General features: G+C 39.4%; 1 protein-coding gene across 2 annotated transcripts in view; it reads left to right on the plus strand.

The window, feature by feature from the left end:
- creld1b (cysteine-rich with EGF-like domains 1b) overlaps positions 1 to 16,825 on the plus strand; it is a 51,987-nt gene that overhangs the window by 26,538 nt on the left and 8,624 nt on the right. For both annotated transcript variants that reach the window (XM_073072779.1, XM_073072780.1), the window contains 4 exons: positions 1,506 to 1,682; positions 8,114 to 8,209; positions 11,939 to 12,022; positions 12,667 to 12,762. In XM_073072779.1, coding sequence (XP_072928880.1) covers positions 1,506 to 1,682; positions 8,114 to 8,209; positions 11,939 to 12,022; positions 12,667 to 12,762 — 453 coding nt within the window. The remainder of the gene's footprint in view (positions 1 to 1,505; positions 1,683 to 8,113; positions 8,210 to 11,938; positions 12,023 to 12,666; positions 12,763 to 16,825) is intronic.

Raw genomic sequence — 16,825 nt, forward strand, 5'->3', positions numbered from 1 at the left:
CTGTCGTAAAGCAAACGTTCGAAAAACGGGGGACAGCTGTATGTGTAGAATCAGCCATTTTGACTTACTGATTTCACTTTCTAATTTTAGAATTTTGAGAGAATTATTTTTTATAATCTTATTACTAGGGCTGCATTTTTACTTTACCTCTGTGCTTTGCCATGAAACAATGTCTGACTTTGCCTATTCTATTGCAACAACTTGTTTGTGGTAACTAAAGTGAAAATTAGAATAAACAACCCTGGACTTCTCGGCTCCCACTCTGCAGATTAGAGGAGTTAACAAGATTGTCCATGTAGGTGATGGCGATTTTAAGTTATAAATAACTAAATTCGCTATAGTTAGTTTCGAATGTTCAGTCATTGAGTTAGTCAGGGCTAGATTTTGTCATTAAGTAATTGGAGATGGAGAGGATTGAGCAGGAGTGTTGGTCATAATCTCACTTAAGTGACAGAAAGCTTGAGAGACTATATACTTAATCCAGTTTACATTTCTTGATTTCATTAGCACTAGCCCCACTTAGGATAGAAAAGGAAATCAAGAAAGCCAGGAGTATGTTGGGCCCTCTGTGTTACACATGTGGCAGTTTTGCAGCTGATAACACTCCTAAATAAGGAATTCCAGTTCCTCAGCGAGTCTGATGGGTTTATGTATCGTTGAAAAGTAGATCAAAGGACAACAACCCAACCACTTCTCCTTATTGCCACCATCCCAAATAATGTCATAGCAGATCTATAACGCTTTACCAAATTGAAGAATTCCTTGCCAAATGATAATCACATAGTCATTAGTATCAAAGCACCAGAGATCCGAAGTGTTTCAAAGAAAACTATTTCTATGCATATAGAAAATGAAGAACTTCTCTCCAAATCTAAGGCATTTTGCTCTTCCTGTAAACCACAGATTTTGTTTAACTAGGCACATCTTATTCCAAAGCACGTCAGATGCTCTCTACGGGGCAGAAGTATGAGTGCTATACCGAAGTGAATAATATTAAGGTAGTTCTTGATCTCCAGTAACTAGCTCTCAAGATGGTAAATATGAAATTTAGGCTATTACATTGTACAGTTCAGAAGCAAGCCATTATGTCCAGTGTCTGTGCTAGCTCTTAAAAGGTAAATGTTTATTTTCATTTCCACAGCAATTTCTTTTGTCTGATCTTGCATACTTGTTACTTCAACCACACAAGCACTGATTTCTGCACTCTGAATTTGTTTTACTTGTTACTGGAGGTTGTCTCTTTAGTTACCTAGGCTGTTAATATCAGGTTAAGCCACATAAGATTTAAATTCCCCAAAGAAAACAACTTCTCTCTCCTGCTTTTAAATGCGTTAAAAGCTTATTCAGTCACCTGTCTAATATTTTTCTAACTTACATAATTTAGTATCACATTTTACCACGTAATGCTCCTCTTATTCCACAATGTCAAGGGTATTGTATAAATGCAAGTTGTTACTTAGTAGGTAGCCATTCTTTTGAGAAGATAATTATTTCACATTTTGTAGCTTGTGCAGGTGGATCAACAAAGCCCTGCAGTGGATATGGTCAATGTGATGGTGATGGAACGCGGACTGGGACTGGTCTGTGTAATTGTAATCAAGGCTATGCAGGTTCTGTATGTATGGAGTGTGCTGATGGATACTTTGAAGAGTTAAGGAATGATAGCCACTTGGTATGTAAAGGTAAGAGATGCATGCCCATTACTCTGTTAACTTCAACACAAAAATAATCTCTGTAAACTATGATCACTGGTGACAGTAGAGGACTTAATTGGGTTTGTTTTAAGTGTTCTGTTCCTCCTATTTTTGTTTCCTCTGTGAGTGATTCCTTCTGGAATTTGGTTTCAAAAGCACCAGCAGGCATTGAAGATCCTTTTTGAGATCAGATCTTCTACAATATGCTATAAGTAAAAAAGAATGCATGCATATCCTTCCCTACTGAATTTTTTTTTCTCCACAGGACAGATACTTTTTTTTTCCATTCATCTGTTGTTATGCCTTCATTTTTAACCTGGATCACACTGAAGTAGGGAAGGTTTGGGCTAGATGCTCTGTTTTAAGTTCCCATTTCTGAGATGTAGAATCTTGGATTTATTACAGGACAAAAGGTGGTCATTTGACACATTGTTTGAACATGTTCTTGTTAAACTAGCTAGTAAGTACCATTCCCCCCCCCCCACTGTTCCCCATATTTTTATATACTTCAAATATGTATCCAGTTCGCTATTGACAGTCATGATTGAATTTTTGATTTTATTTTATTTTAAATTTTAAGACTTTTGTATCTTTTGTCAAATGTCAAAAACAGCTATGCTCTAAGGAGCATAATTGTAGATTTTCTAGTCTGTTCTAAATGTAAATCCCTTATTGCTGGAACCACTTTTATCTGCTCTGCACCCTCGAGCCTTGAGCCTTTACATTTTGATCATTACATTCTGCATTGACCAGCATTGGATATATTACATATGAAAATTGCCTAATCTTAGAGACTCATTTGTGACAACAACAAACCACTCAGGTTGTAGACAAATTGGTTATAAGATGAATGCATTACAAGTTTCCTCCACTATCCAAAGGTAGAGGGTTCCTATGAAACAGTTCATAAGCCGGAATGTTGTAAAGTGAATAAGCAATTACCATTTATTAATATGGGAAAAATTTGTGACCGTTCCCAGACCCAAAAAAAACCTACAAAATCATGCTAAATAACACATAAAACCTAAAATAATAGTAACACATAGTAAAAGCAGGAATGATATGATAAATACACAGCCTATATAAAGTAGAAATACTTTTCTGCAATTTTCTGCGTAGCGTATAATCACTACTTAGAGGAAGCAGTCTCACCGGAAGTAGTCTCTCCAGTAACCTTTAAGCTATGAAGCTGCCAAATCATACCAAATAACACATAAAAATACACAGCCTATATAAAGTAGAAATAATGTTCATCTAACAATATCAGAAGATTACTTAATGTGATTCAGGCATGTCAGCAACAGGCAGTGGACAGCTTGGTGGTTTCCTCAGATGCAGAAAAGGCCTTTGATCGTGTCGAATGGCCGTATCTTTTTTTCACTTTAGAACGATTTGTTTTGGGCAATAATTTTTTTAAGTGGGTGAAGGTTCTTTATAATGACTCTTTGGCTGCGATTTTCACTAATAGTATTAGGTCGGATAATTTTAGTATTCTGAGGGGTAGCCAGCAGGGCTGCCCTTTATCACCACTACTTTTCACACTGGTGATCGAGCCATTGGCTGAGGCTATTCGGTGAGACCTCAAAACATCTGCTCCAGACATCGGACTAAAGTCACATAAAATTACATTGTATGCGGATGTTCTAATTTTCTTATCAAACCTTGCTATATTAGTGAACCACCTTATACAATGCATCAATTCATTTAGCGCCTTTTCAGGTTATAAAATCAACTTTACTAAATGAGAGGCTTTGCCTCTGGGGAACCTGCAGCAGGTACCTGACACTTGGGTGTTTTCCCCTTTAAAAGGTCACAGACAGGTTTTGTTTACTTAGGCATATTTATCACACCTACATTTGATCAATTGTTCAAAGCTAACTTTACACAGTTATTTGACAAAATCAAACTGGATCTTGAACGATGGAGAACTCTTCCCATTTCTTGGCTTGGCCGAATATCCTTGATCAAAATGAACGTTCTTCCTCATCTGCCCTACCCAATATGAATAATTCCAGTCATTTTTACCCAACAAATACGTGAAAAAAATAAATGGCTGGGTTGTTTCTTTCACCTGGAACAAAAAAAAAGACCCTGTATTAAAATGTCTAAGTTACAGCTTCCCAGTAGTCTAGGGGGCCTGGATTTTCCAGACATCAAAAAATATCAATTACGTTCCTTTCTATCTTGTGTGATTGACTGGGTTTGCAGGGACCCCTCCTCAATTTGGCTAGACATTGAAGCTTCACAAGCAAAATGCCTCTTATTAATTTGCGTTTCCTCAATAAGATGAAACTATTTAAGGAATATTGTTGCAATCCAATAACAATTAATACAGTCAGGGCTTGAAGGGTGTGCGACAAATTGAGGGCAATGCAGCAAAAATATCACCCTTGACTCCAATAACCGGCAGTCCAGGTTTTCAGCCTGGCATAATGGATTCTGGATTTAAACTTTGGATTTCTAAGTGTATTTTCCATCTAGGAGATTTGTTTGATGAAGGAATGATGATGTCTTTTAGTCAAATAGTACAGAAATTTAACATACCCAACAAGGATCTTTTTCATTTCTTTCAGATAAGAGATTATATACAGAAAAAAACATCATTGTTAACTGATTTCTATCGTTCTGACATAGAAAAGAGGGTGTTTTGTTCTAAGGGTGAAGTCTCCATTAGTACTTTTTACAGCATCCTGAGGGAATGCTCTTGTGGAGAGGCTGAGCAGCAGGGAAGGGTCTGGGAGGAAGAGCTGGGAGTAGAAATTACAGCTGAAACATGGGAAGATATCTGTGATAATGCAAAGAAGATTTCAGTTTGTAATAGAACTGAAGCATTGCAACTCAAAATTCTGCATAGAGCCCATCTGACTCCAGATCGTCTCTCGAAATTTAAGTGGGGGGTTTCCCAATGTGTTCTAAATGTAAAGTAAATACTGGAACTTTCACCCACTCTTTGGACTTGTCCCAAACTTCAGGCATACTGGAGTGATATTTTGGGTGAAATGGAAAAGATTCTGAAGATGGAGCTTGAGCTGGATCCAATGTCTTTTCTCTTAGGCTTACCCAGCAGTCGTATTAGATAGATAGATAGATACTTTATTCATCCCCATGGGGAAATTCAACTTTTTTTTCCAATGTCCCATACACTTGTTGTAGCAAAACTAATTACATACAATACTTAACTCAGTAAAAAAATATGATATGCATCTAAATCACCATCTCAAAAAGCATTAATAATAGCTTTTAAAAAGTTCTTAAGTCCTGGCGGTAGAATTGTAAAGCCTAATGGCATTGGGGAGTATTGACCTCTTCATCCTGTCTGAGGAGCATTGCATCGATAGTAACCTGTCACTGAAACTGCTTCTCTGTCTCTGGATGGTGCTATGTAAAGGATGTTCAGAGTTATCCATAATTGACCGTAGCCTACTCAGCGCCCTTCGCTCAGCTACTGATGTTAAACTCTCCAGTACTTTGCCCACGACAGAGCCCGCCTTCCTTACCAGCTTATTAAGACGTGAGGCGTCCCTCTTCTTAATGCTTCCTCCCCAACACGCCACCACAAAGAAGAGGGCGCTCTCCACAACTGACCTATAGAACATCTTCAGCATCTCACTACAGACATTGAATGACGCCAACCTTCTTAGGAAGTACATTCGACTCTGTGCCTTCCTGCACAAGGCATCTGTGTTGGCAGTCCAGTCAAGCTTCTCGTCTAACTGTACTCCCAGATACTTGTAGGTCTTAACCTGCTCCACACATTCTCCATTAATGATCACTGGCTCCATATGAGGCCTAGATCTCCTAAAGTCCACCACCATCTCCTTGGTCTTGGTGATATTGAGACGCAGGTAGTTTGAGTTGCACCATATCACAAAGTCCTGTATCAGTTTCCTATACTCCTCCTCCTGTCCATTCCTGACACACCCCACTATGGCCGTGTCATCAGCGAACTTCTGCACATGGCAGGACTCTGAGTTATATTGGAAGTCTGATGTGTACAGGGTGAACAGGACCGGAGAGAGTACGGTTCCCTGCGGCGCCCCTGTGCTGCTGACCACCGTGTCAGACCTACAGTCTCTCAACCGCACATACTGAGGTCTATCTGTCAAGTAGTCCACTATCCAATCCACCATGTGAGAGTCTACTCCCATCTCCGTTAGTTTGTGCCTTAAGATCTTGGGCTGGATGGTGTTAAAGGCACTAGAGAAGTCAAGGAATGTAATCCTCACAGCACAACTGACCCCCTCTAGGTGAGAGAGTGATTTGTGCAGCAAATACGTGATAGCATCCTCCACTCCCACCTTCTCCTTATATGCAACATCCTTAATGCACATCAGAAAAAACTTTTTAACATCCTGACTTTTTGTGCGAGGAAGAACATTTTACTTTGTTGGATATCCAATAAGGCCCCTGGACTTTATGGTTGGCGTAAATTAATCATGGAATACATTCCTTTGGATTTTTTGACATGCATGGTACACTCAAAAACAAATAGTTTTCATAAAACATGGCAACCTTTTCTGCAGTATGTAGATGTAAGCCTGTCTGCTATACTAATAAGGGCTTTTGTATAGGATGTTGTGGTGATGTCTATATTTTGATGGAAGTGTTCTGATGTTCTGATAGCTGATATTAGTGAGGGGAAGAAATTGAATGTTTTGTTATGCTGAGCAAAAAAAATTAAAAAATAAAGTAGAAATAATGTATGTACAGTGTAGTTTCACTCACCGGAATTGGGAAGACAGCAAGCACACTGATGATGGTGTGTTAGGCTGAGTCGTCGGAGGTTGGCGTGCTCGGCAACTTTTTCCAATAAATTGCAGTTTTGTCACAGTTAAACACTTGCTTATACAAATAACCACCTTCTGTAATTATTTTCTTCAGTTCTGCTAGGAACTTTTCGGCAGCTTCAGTATCAGCTGAAGCACTCTCTCCAGTAAACTTTTAAGCTATGAAGCTGCCCTCGCCTCAGAAACTGATCAAACCACCCATGACTACCTTTAAATTCCACTTTCACAACACTTTAATCACCATCGTCCAGTGCTTTCTGTTTCAGCTTATTAAAAAGACTGACTAATTTCTCCTTAAGTATAAGGTAATTTAACAGAACACCACGCTTTGTACACCCATCAATCCACTTAAGCAATAGACTTTCCATTTTATCTATTATTGGATGCCGACTAAGAGAGAACACTTTGCTACGAGCAGAACCAACAGTAACATCAGCAGCTTTCAAGATTCTTTCTGCGTATAAATACTGTAGTGTGAATGGTGGATGCAGGCAAGTTCAACGTGTGGACATTGTCCTTTGTTCACCACAATTAAAACGCTTAATTATGTCTAGTTTTACGCTAAGAGTAACACCCTTACGAGCTCTTAGGTTTTTCCGATACCTTAGAACTCCCCTTGCTAACGGATGCACAAAATAAATCGACATAAAGCACAGATGCTCACAGGCGCGTGTTTAAGCTATGGCGGCTAGAACGCAGTTCCGGGGGAGGAGCTTGGCTGCTCGGCTGCCTTTTTCATAACAGTAAAAACACCTCTGTTAGAGAAAACAGTTAACTAATGTAGGTCTTTCATAACAGCGAGGAGTCATAAAGCAAACGTTTGAAAAACGGAGGCCACCTGTAATTTGGTTGCATCCAATCCAAAGTAGCAGTACTTAACAAAGGTGACAAATCATGATTTTAGTGATTATGGTATGACATAGTTCTCTTCCTCCTGCCCTGTCTTGTTAACCTTGTTTTTTTTATGGTTGTTCTCTCTCCTAATTTGATAGTTGAAACACTTTTTCCCTTTAATCTCACTGGTCACCTACTGGTTTCCAGAGCTCACTGAGCCTTGTTCCTTTGCTGATACTATCTTTTGTTAGTCAAGCCATTCTTTGCCATCCTTTTTTACTTTCTCAAAGATGGAACTATTCCTTGAATTGTACCCTTGTACTAATGCAAACTTCAAAGCTCAAAGTAAGTTTGTCATAAATGTTGCTTGCTTTAACAATTTGGCCCATTGGCTATTTCAAACCCTCCCTTTTATTTTTACTCCCTCTATTTGGTAGACTTTTATGAAATGCCATGTGACTATTATACACAATTTACATTTCTCACTGTTGTACAAACCTGTGAGTTTTAAGACAGTAAAATAATCCCATTTATGTAATCTGGAAATTTAGTTAAAGTGCATCATATCTAATTGTTTGTAGCCAGTGACACCTGAAGCAGCACAGATGAAATGTGATGATGAAACTAGCACAATTTTATAAGTGGCATCGTCTAGATATCAGAGCATATTTCACTCTCAGTATGCGTTGTGCTCTATTCAGCAGTTTTTTGTGTTAATTTAATGCTCACCATTTGTGTCTTAACGAGGCCTGGTTAAAGGCTAACCAATAATGTGTTCTGCTGCTTGCTGTATTCCAGAATGCTACAAATCCTGCAAGAAGTGCACAGGTCCTGAGGACTATAAATGTCAAGAATGCAGAGTTGGTTGGTTCTTTCATGAAGACAAATGCTTAGGTAATCACTTATCCTTGGGATTCTTGTGCTTGAAGGCTAAATGTAGCATCCTGATGAATTTGAATTGACAGCATGAACAGTGGGGTGGGGCTAGTAACTATTCCAAAACATTTAATTTGTTAGTTAAATTGCTGAAAAATAAGTTACCTTGCTCCTTCTGTTCTGCTTTGCCCTTTGACAACAATGAATCCAGTGGCAGAGCACAAATATCCCTGAACTGACAATCGGGTAAGTGGTTTATCTTCAATTCAGTTTATTTTCCGTGAGGAACTTCGTAAACTTAAGATACACAACACCACACTTCATACAGTTAAGCACAATGTAAAATAGTGGAAGTTGTAATTTTAAGTTTCTGTCCAGAGCTCTGCATTTCCACGCTGCTAATAGAAGATCAGTATTTACAGGCTAGTGCTGTTCCCTGCTCCTCTCCCCAAAATACAGCCTTTTTTCATTTAAAAACATATCCAGTTCCCTTTTGAGCACTTCAATTGAATGCTTGAGCACTTCGAAAGTCTCCTGTTAGGTTTTGTTCTTTTGCTAATTGTTTTCATTCTTTGCCCCCTCTGCGAAAGGGAATATCTTCTCTATATCCTCCTTGATTTAAAGAAAAACCTCTGTTAGGCTGCCATGCAACCTCTTGTTTTTCAAGCAGAACAGCTCCAGCTTATCTAGTACAGTTTATTTACACACTGTAATTAAATTCTCTCATCCCAGAAATAATTTCTGCCTTGTGCATTCCTTTAAGCACTTGATATCTTCCCTAAATTGTAGTACCCAGAGCTGGGCAGAGTTCTGCAATTGTGGCTGAAATCAGTGTTCTATAAATTTTCATCATTACTACCTTGTTCCTCTAAGTATTTATTAATAAGATCCAGGATATCACACTCTTTTGACCACTTTCTTAACTTAACCTGCCATTTTCAGTAAATCATTTGGATTGTCAGTCCCAGATCTGTCCTTCCTACCCAGAAACTTCTCTGTGCTTCTCTGTGTGGAGAAGGGTGGAATTGAAGATTAAAGAATTGGTGACACTCTTAAAATGATTGTCAAACTCAGAGTTTTCACAGAAGGGAAATTCCTGTTTGACAAATCTGTTTGCAGGTGTAACAATGAAAACGGATTAGAACAAACCAGTTGATTGATGTGCATCTAAAATTTGAGAATGTCTTTAAGGTGCAACGCAATTTGTTGTCTATGTCAAATTGGTTTCATGTCCTTGTTTGTAGTTTTTCATTGATTCATTTGTGTTTTTTTTGTGTTTGCTGTGAGTGCCTGCAAGAAATTAAATCATGGTGAATCTGTGGAGTTCATTTCGGCTGAAGGCGGTGGAGATTAAGTCATTGAGTATACTTAAAGCGACAGTTGATAGGTTCTTGATGGTCATGACATCAAAAGTTACGGGGAGAATGCAGAAGAATGGAGTTAAGAGGGATAATAAATCAGCAGTGATGGAATGGAGAAGACTCGATAGGCCGGAAGGCCTAATTCTGCTCCTGTATGTTAAGGTCTTTTAGAATTGTGGTCTCCAATTGATAATCCTCTTCTAATTCTCCCAACCAAATGTAACAATAAATTTCATCTGCCACCCATCCTTGTGTCTACTCATCGCAAGTCTTTGAAGGCTGTTATCAACAAACATCAGACTAGGTGTTGTGTTTGGATTCCTGCTGTTGCAACTTAACGTCTTGGGGAAAAAAGCTGCTGCATCTTTGAAGGGAAGTATAGTTAAGCATTTGAAGAATTGATTTGGGGTTGTGGGACAGAACAGAATTTGTATTAAGTAATCTTATTTCTCAAAAAAAGCACTAACATAATGACACACACAAAATGCTGGTAGAACACAGCAGGCTAGGCAGCATCTATAGGGAGAAGCGATGTTGACGTTTCGGGCCGAGACCCTTCGTCAGGACCTCGTGTTTGCACTAGCATAATGAGTTAGTTCACTACCTCCTATCCTATAAATATCTGGTTCTGTTTGAATTCCTGACTGTTTACAGCACATCCACTCATTAAAAGTATTCAGCCCCAACCCTTTGTTCATATAAATGAGTATTACAAGCAGGACTTTGATCCATTTAACTCAGAATTTTTACTTGTGAATCACATGCTGCTTTTTTTTCACAGTAGAGCTCAAAGAGGGAAAATTGTAAAGCATGAAAAAATAAAAATTCAAAAATTGAAATATCAACAGTTCAAAAGTATTCATCCCCCTTTGCTCAGTACTTAGTTGAACCACCTCTTGCACTTTTTATAGCCAATAACCTTTTTGGATAAGCCTCTATTATCTTTGCACAATGTGATGGAGCAAGATTTGCCCATTACTCCTTGCAAAATTGTTCAAACTGTGCCAGGTTAGATAGAGAGTGACGGTGAACAGCAATCTTGCGGTCTTGCCAGAGGTATTTAATTGGGTTAAGGTCGGGACCCTGGGCCACTCAAGGACATTAATTTTCTATATTTGAAGCCTGAATGCTCTGGCAGTTTGCATTGGCTTGTTGTCCTGCTGAAAGTCAAACATCCTCTCCAGTTTAAGGCTTCTGGCAGATGCTAGCAAGCTTTTATCCTGGATCTCTCTGTATTAAGCAGGATTCATCTTCCCATCAATCCTGCCCAGATTTCCAGTGCCTGCTGTTGAAAAGCATCCTCATAGTATGATGCCACCTGCACCATACTTTCCAGTGCGGATGGTGTTATTTGGGTGATGTGCAGTATTTATGCCACACGTATCACTTGGTGTTGAAGTCAAAATGTTCCACTTTTGTGTTACCCGACCACAAAATCATCTTCCACATCTTCACAGTATCTTTTAGGTAGTGCTTTTTTTTCATAAAGCCAGGGTTTCTTCCTTGCCGTTCATCCATAAATACCTTTTTTGTGCAAGGCCTTTGAGATCGTGGAGCCGTGAACTTTATCTCCAGTTGCAGCCTCTGACTCCTGCAGTGTATTCAGAGCGACTGTTGGCGTCACAGTTACCAGAGAAGATTGGCAATAGTAAGAGAGGCTACTATGTTTAGAGGGGTGGCCTCACCTAGGCAAGATGAAATTTTTTTCCACTTTTGCAATGAACTGCACTAAGCTTCAAGATATGTTCAGTGCCTTTGAGATGGTCTTTGTATCCTTCCCCAGATTTGTGCTTCTCTTTCCCTGACTTGTCTGGAATGCTCTTTAGATTCATTTTGATTTGGTCTATTTATAGTCTGCCATACTATTTGACCTTACAGTGAGGGGAGTATTTACTCAGGTGATCCTCCAATTTTCTACATCCAGGTGAGTTAGTAAGGTAATGTGCAGTATTGCATCTGAGGAAAGTTAGTATAGTAATTACAGAGGGGATGAATATTTCTTCAGCCTCAAGATTTTTTAAAAAAATTTTAGAAAATTTTTGACAGGTTTTGTAATTTTTCTTTTGCTTTGACATGATGCACAATGTTTTGTAGATTAGCTCAAAAATCCTACTTCAATATATTTTAAATTTAGAAAACGAGACAATAAAATGTTAAAATAGTTGTGGGGTCTGAATACTTTTTCAAGGCACAGTAAGTGATTATTACTAATAGGCTATATTTGTGCATCGTAAACGTTATGGTGCAAACCTAAGCTAGGAAATTGAAGATTCTCAGAAATGTGCCCAGAAATCCACACGAGGTGTCTAAATCCAATTTGTAAAACATTTTTTAATTCCTTTAATTTCAAAAGAAGCCTAATACGTTGCTCTTTCTTGACATTCAGATATTGATGAATGTGACACAGAGCTACCAAGCTGCAAAGCTGGTCAGTATTGTGTGAACACAGAAGGCTCCTATGACTGCAGAGGTCAGTGTTCTTCTTGGCTCTGTGATACCTATTAAATCATTTTACCAACTGCTGTTTGATTTCACTGTGTAATCTTCCTGCTGCTACAGATAATTCTCACATGATTGACCTAAACATTTTAGTGATCTCAGACAAGAATATGTGACCCTCATGTGGTGCCCGGTAGCATAGTGAACAGCATGGTGTATTACAACTTGGGGTGTTGGAGTTCGGAGTTCAATTCCAACGTCATCTGCATGGAGTCTATACACCCTCCCTGTGTAATGCATGGGTTTTCTTCTGGGACCAAAGATGTACTGTTTAGTAGGTTAATTGGTCATTGTAAATTGTCCTGTGATTACACTAGGGTTAAGTCAAGTGTTGCTGAGGGGTAGGGCTGGAAGGGCCTATCCTGTCTGTAACTCTAAATAAAATAATCAAATTGTCAGTTTTGCCATATAATTTTATTAAATCCATGAGGTCATCCTTTTCTGCGCCTAATCTTCCATTCACCAGTGCTGGATCAACTTCCAGAGTCTGAGAGAATTGCAATGAAAACTAAATAAATATCTGATGTATTCAGTTATTAACTTAGCACTTCTTGAATAATGCAGTGTAATGTTCTCTTTTTTAAAAAAAAAATGATACCCTTGTTCTAATTCCAGGTTGTGACAAAGCCTGTTTGACCTGCATGGGAGCTGGACCCAGTAGGTGTAAGAAGTGTAATAAAGGCTATCGGATGGAGGGAGCCAAGTGTCTGGGTAAGTACAGCATTCTAGTATTTGTGCAGGTCTATTAGGAAGCATGAAGAGGTTCAGAAGGTATGTGTTAGTCCAGTAAGTCAGAGAAGTCTGTCAGAGGAGCCAGCAGCAATCTGATCCAGCATCAGATTCTGGAATTCTTTGCTAATCCAAAGTTCTACCTTGGAGGGAAAAGGTTTAAAGGGAAAAAATGAAGCAAGCTTTTCATGCACATTAAAATGAACTGCTAGCAAAAGTGGTAGATGGGTATCATTACATCTTTAAAAGACATTTGGATGGGTTCATGTATAGGAATGGTTTAGAGGGTTATGGGCCAAACCTGGGCAAATATGACTAGCATGAATAGATTCCTTGGTTGGCATGAACCATTTGGGTTTTGGGGCCTATTTCCCCATTTTTAACTCTGACTCAATGCCTTCATCATATAGCTTCCAATAGATCACTTAGAAGTACAGGAGATGAGGGCCAAGGGCTAATAACTCTGCAGACAACTGCTACGGATGGCTTTATCCTGTATGATAGAAATCATTTGTTAAGTTTAAGATGCAAGTAAGCATTACTTTTTTAATAGCTGTATCAAGATTGTTGTAGATGTAAATGAAATTTGAAGGAATCCCGAGTTATTACTTCTGGCCCCTTTTCATGCTTGAACAAGACTTTTCAATGCATAGTATCGTTTTCTCATTTCTGTGTATATATTAAAGAAGGTTGGGCAACTTGCTCAGCTTAGTTAAAGGCGTTGCATCTCTTGTCGCTGAGTAGCAGCACAGAATTTAAAATAGCTCTGTGAAGTTGGTAGCATTGGTTGTTCCTGTTTGATAAACTAAGTACAGGTTGTGTAATAGTTGGTTACCTCTACCACTGTTAATGAAAGGAGCAGACCAAAAATGATCATTATCCCAGTAGGTGCAGCAGTTTAAAATGTGAGGGTAACAACATAAAGGAAGTTGTACAGTACTGAAATTTGATTTTAGGGTTTCCAGTGACGTCATCGTCGAGAATGGCAGCTTAAGTCACTAGCTCCTCTGGAAAAACATGTATTAAGCCCCGTTAACCCATCAAATATAATATTTTTCAAAAATATTTGAACTGAAAAGAGGGGCAAGAATGGGGAAAAGGAATGGAAATAAAAAAAGCGACACTGCGGAGCCTGTGTCCGAGAGGAGCGCAGCGAGCGGCTCTCCGACCCGACCGCGTGCTAGCGAGGGGGACGCTGGGTCTTGCTCAGGCGAAGCGGCGAATATGTTCGAAATCCTGAAAGAAATAATAGAGGTCCAGAAAGATATAAAGCAGCAGCTCTGTGTTATTAAGTCAGAGCTCGCCAGCATTAATGAAAAAATAGTGGTGGCAGAGACTCGAGAAGGTGGAAGATCGCGTTCAAAACGTGGAACGGATACTGAGTAAGACAATAAAAAATATTACATCACCAAGAAGGTAAACTGCTTGACCTGGAGGGAAGATCACGGCGGAAACATATCTGAATCTGCAACGTTCCTGAAGGAGCAGAGGGCTGGTCTATGACGGAGTTTGTCGGAAAGTTACTGCGGGACGCGCTGGATCTTCCCCAGCTATGAAGCTGGAAGTCGAAAGAGCCCACCACGCGTTAGTCCCGAAACCTACCCAGGATAGAAGCCACGCTCAATAATAATTAAATTCCTTCGATACAGCACCAAGGTGGAGATTCTACGAAGGGCTTGGGGTAAGAAGAGAGTGTTTTTAGAGGATAAATTAATATATTTTGACCAAGATTACCCCCCCTCCCGCGGTCCTCCAGAAAAGCAAAGAATACTCTGAAGTAAAGGTAGTACTAAAGCAAAATAAGATTAGATTTCAAACTCTGTATCCTGCTAAACTTCGAGTGTTTTATGACAATGGGACGCAGTTGTACCAGACAGTGGAAGAGGCGACCACAGACATGAAGGCCAGAGGGTTGCCTGTCAACATGACCAAAACGAGGGAAAGCCTGGCTGAGGAATTGTCCCGCTCTGCTTGGGAAATAGTGCGAGAATTGAGAAGGCAGGAGACGGGAGGAGGCCGAGAGAAATATATCAGGAAGAGACCGGGAGTTTCCCAAAGACAGTCCTCACCCCCTTCAGAAGATCCATAAGGTTTGGCTAACTTTAAAAATGTTGAGAAGCTAAACAGAAGCAAAAGTACACGGTGATATACTTATCTCAAGAAATACTTATTATAATGTGGATTTTATATTACTTAGTTGTTATTTTTTATTCGCTCACTTACTCCTTTTTCCCCACCAAAATGAGAGTTAAAAGAGTTAAAATAAGATTGAAAAGTGCACAGAATATTCAAGTAACACCGGTTTGGAAGACTCCACATTAAGCAGGCTAATTGGTAGCAGGTGAGGTATCATGACTGGGTATAAAAGTAGCGTCCATCAAAGGCTCAGTCTTTGCAAGCAAGGATGGGTCATGGCTCACCCCTTTGTGCCAACATTCCTGAGAGAATTGTTAGTCAGTTCAAAAGGAACATTTCCCAATGCAAGATTGCAGAGAATTTAGGTCTTTCAACATCTACAGTACATAATATTGTGAAAAGATTCAGAGAATTCAGAGGCATCTCAGTGCGTAAAGGGCAAGGTTGGAAACCACTGTTGAATGCACGTGATCTTTGAGCCCTCAGGCGGCACTGCCTAAGAAACCATCATGCTACTGTGACAATTATAGCCATCTGGGCTCGGGAGTACTTCGGAAAACGATTGTCACTTAACACAGTCCGTCGCTGCATCCAGAAATGCAACTTGAAACTGTATTACACAAGGAGGAAGCCATACATCAACTCTATGCAGAAATGCCGGCGAGTTCTCTGGGCCCGAGCTTATCTCAGATGGACCGAAAAACTATGGAACCGTGTGCTGTGGTCAGATGAGTCCACATTTCAACTAGTTTTTGGAAAAAACAGGCGTCGAGTTCTCCATGCCAAAGATGAAAACGACCATCCTGATTGTTATCAATGAAAGGTGCAAAAGCCAGCATCTGTGATGGTATGGGGGTGCATTAGTGCCCACGGCATGGGTGAGTTGCATGTATGTGAAGGTACCATTGACTCTGAGGCGTATATTAGGATTTTAGAGAGACATATGTTGCCATCTAAGTCAACATCTCTTCCCGGGACGTCCATGCTTATTTCAGCAGGACAATGCCAGACCACATTCTGCACGGGCTACAACAGCGTGGCTTTGTAGACACAGAGTGCGTGTGCTTGACTGGCCTGCGCCAGTCCAGATCTATTTCCTATTGAAAATGTATGGCGCATCATGAAGAGGAGAATCAGGCAACGGAGACTACAGACTGTTGAGCAGCTGAAGTCTTATATCAAACAAGAATGGACAAAATTTCCAATTGCAAATCTACTACAATTAGTATCCTCAGTTCCAAAATGATTAAAAAGTGTTATTATAAGGAAAGGTGATGTAACACAATGGTAAACATGCCTCTGTCCCAACTTTTGTTGGTGTGTTGCAGCCACCAAATTCTAAATTTGTGTATATTTACAAAATACAATTAAGTTGGTCCGTAAAACTATCAAAAATCTTTTCTTTGTACTTTTGTCAGTTAAATAAAGGTTCACATGAATTAACATATCACAGATTTTTGTTTTTATTGCATTTTGGAAAATATCCTAACTTTTCTGGAAATGGGGTGTGTATGTATAGGAGGAGTACACAGGGAAATCTTTTGTTCACTGACTTTTATGAATACTGCAATGGGGGCCCTCAACTCAAAAGTAGGAGGGGTTATCCCCCACAGCTAGACATTTCCTCTAGCTCAACGAAGGGTCATCTACTAGAGACCTCAGCCTTGGAATCACACGTTCGTTGCCATTTTTGTTATTATTTGCATTTCTTAGTTTTTATTTGTTCAGGGAGTAGATTGATTAAGTTTTATTCTAATTTCAATGATACATTGACAGATAAATACAGATGGCTAAGGACAAGGTAAAATTCATTTCTTTTAATGTCAATGGGCTATTAAATCCAATCAAACGTACGAGAATTTTATCCAAAATGAAAAAAGAACAAGCCCATGTAGTATATTTACAGGAA

Source organism: Hemitrygon akajei, chromosome 19 (assembly GCF_048418815.1).
Source record: "Hemitrygon akajei chromosome 19, sHemAka1.3, whole genome shotgun sequence".
Taxonomy (NCBI): domain Eukaryota; kingdom Metazoa; phylum Chordata; class Chondrichthyes; order Myliobatiformes; family Dasyatidae; genus Hemitrygon; species Hemitrygon akajei.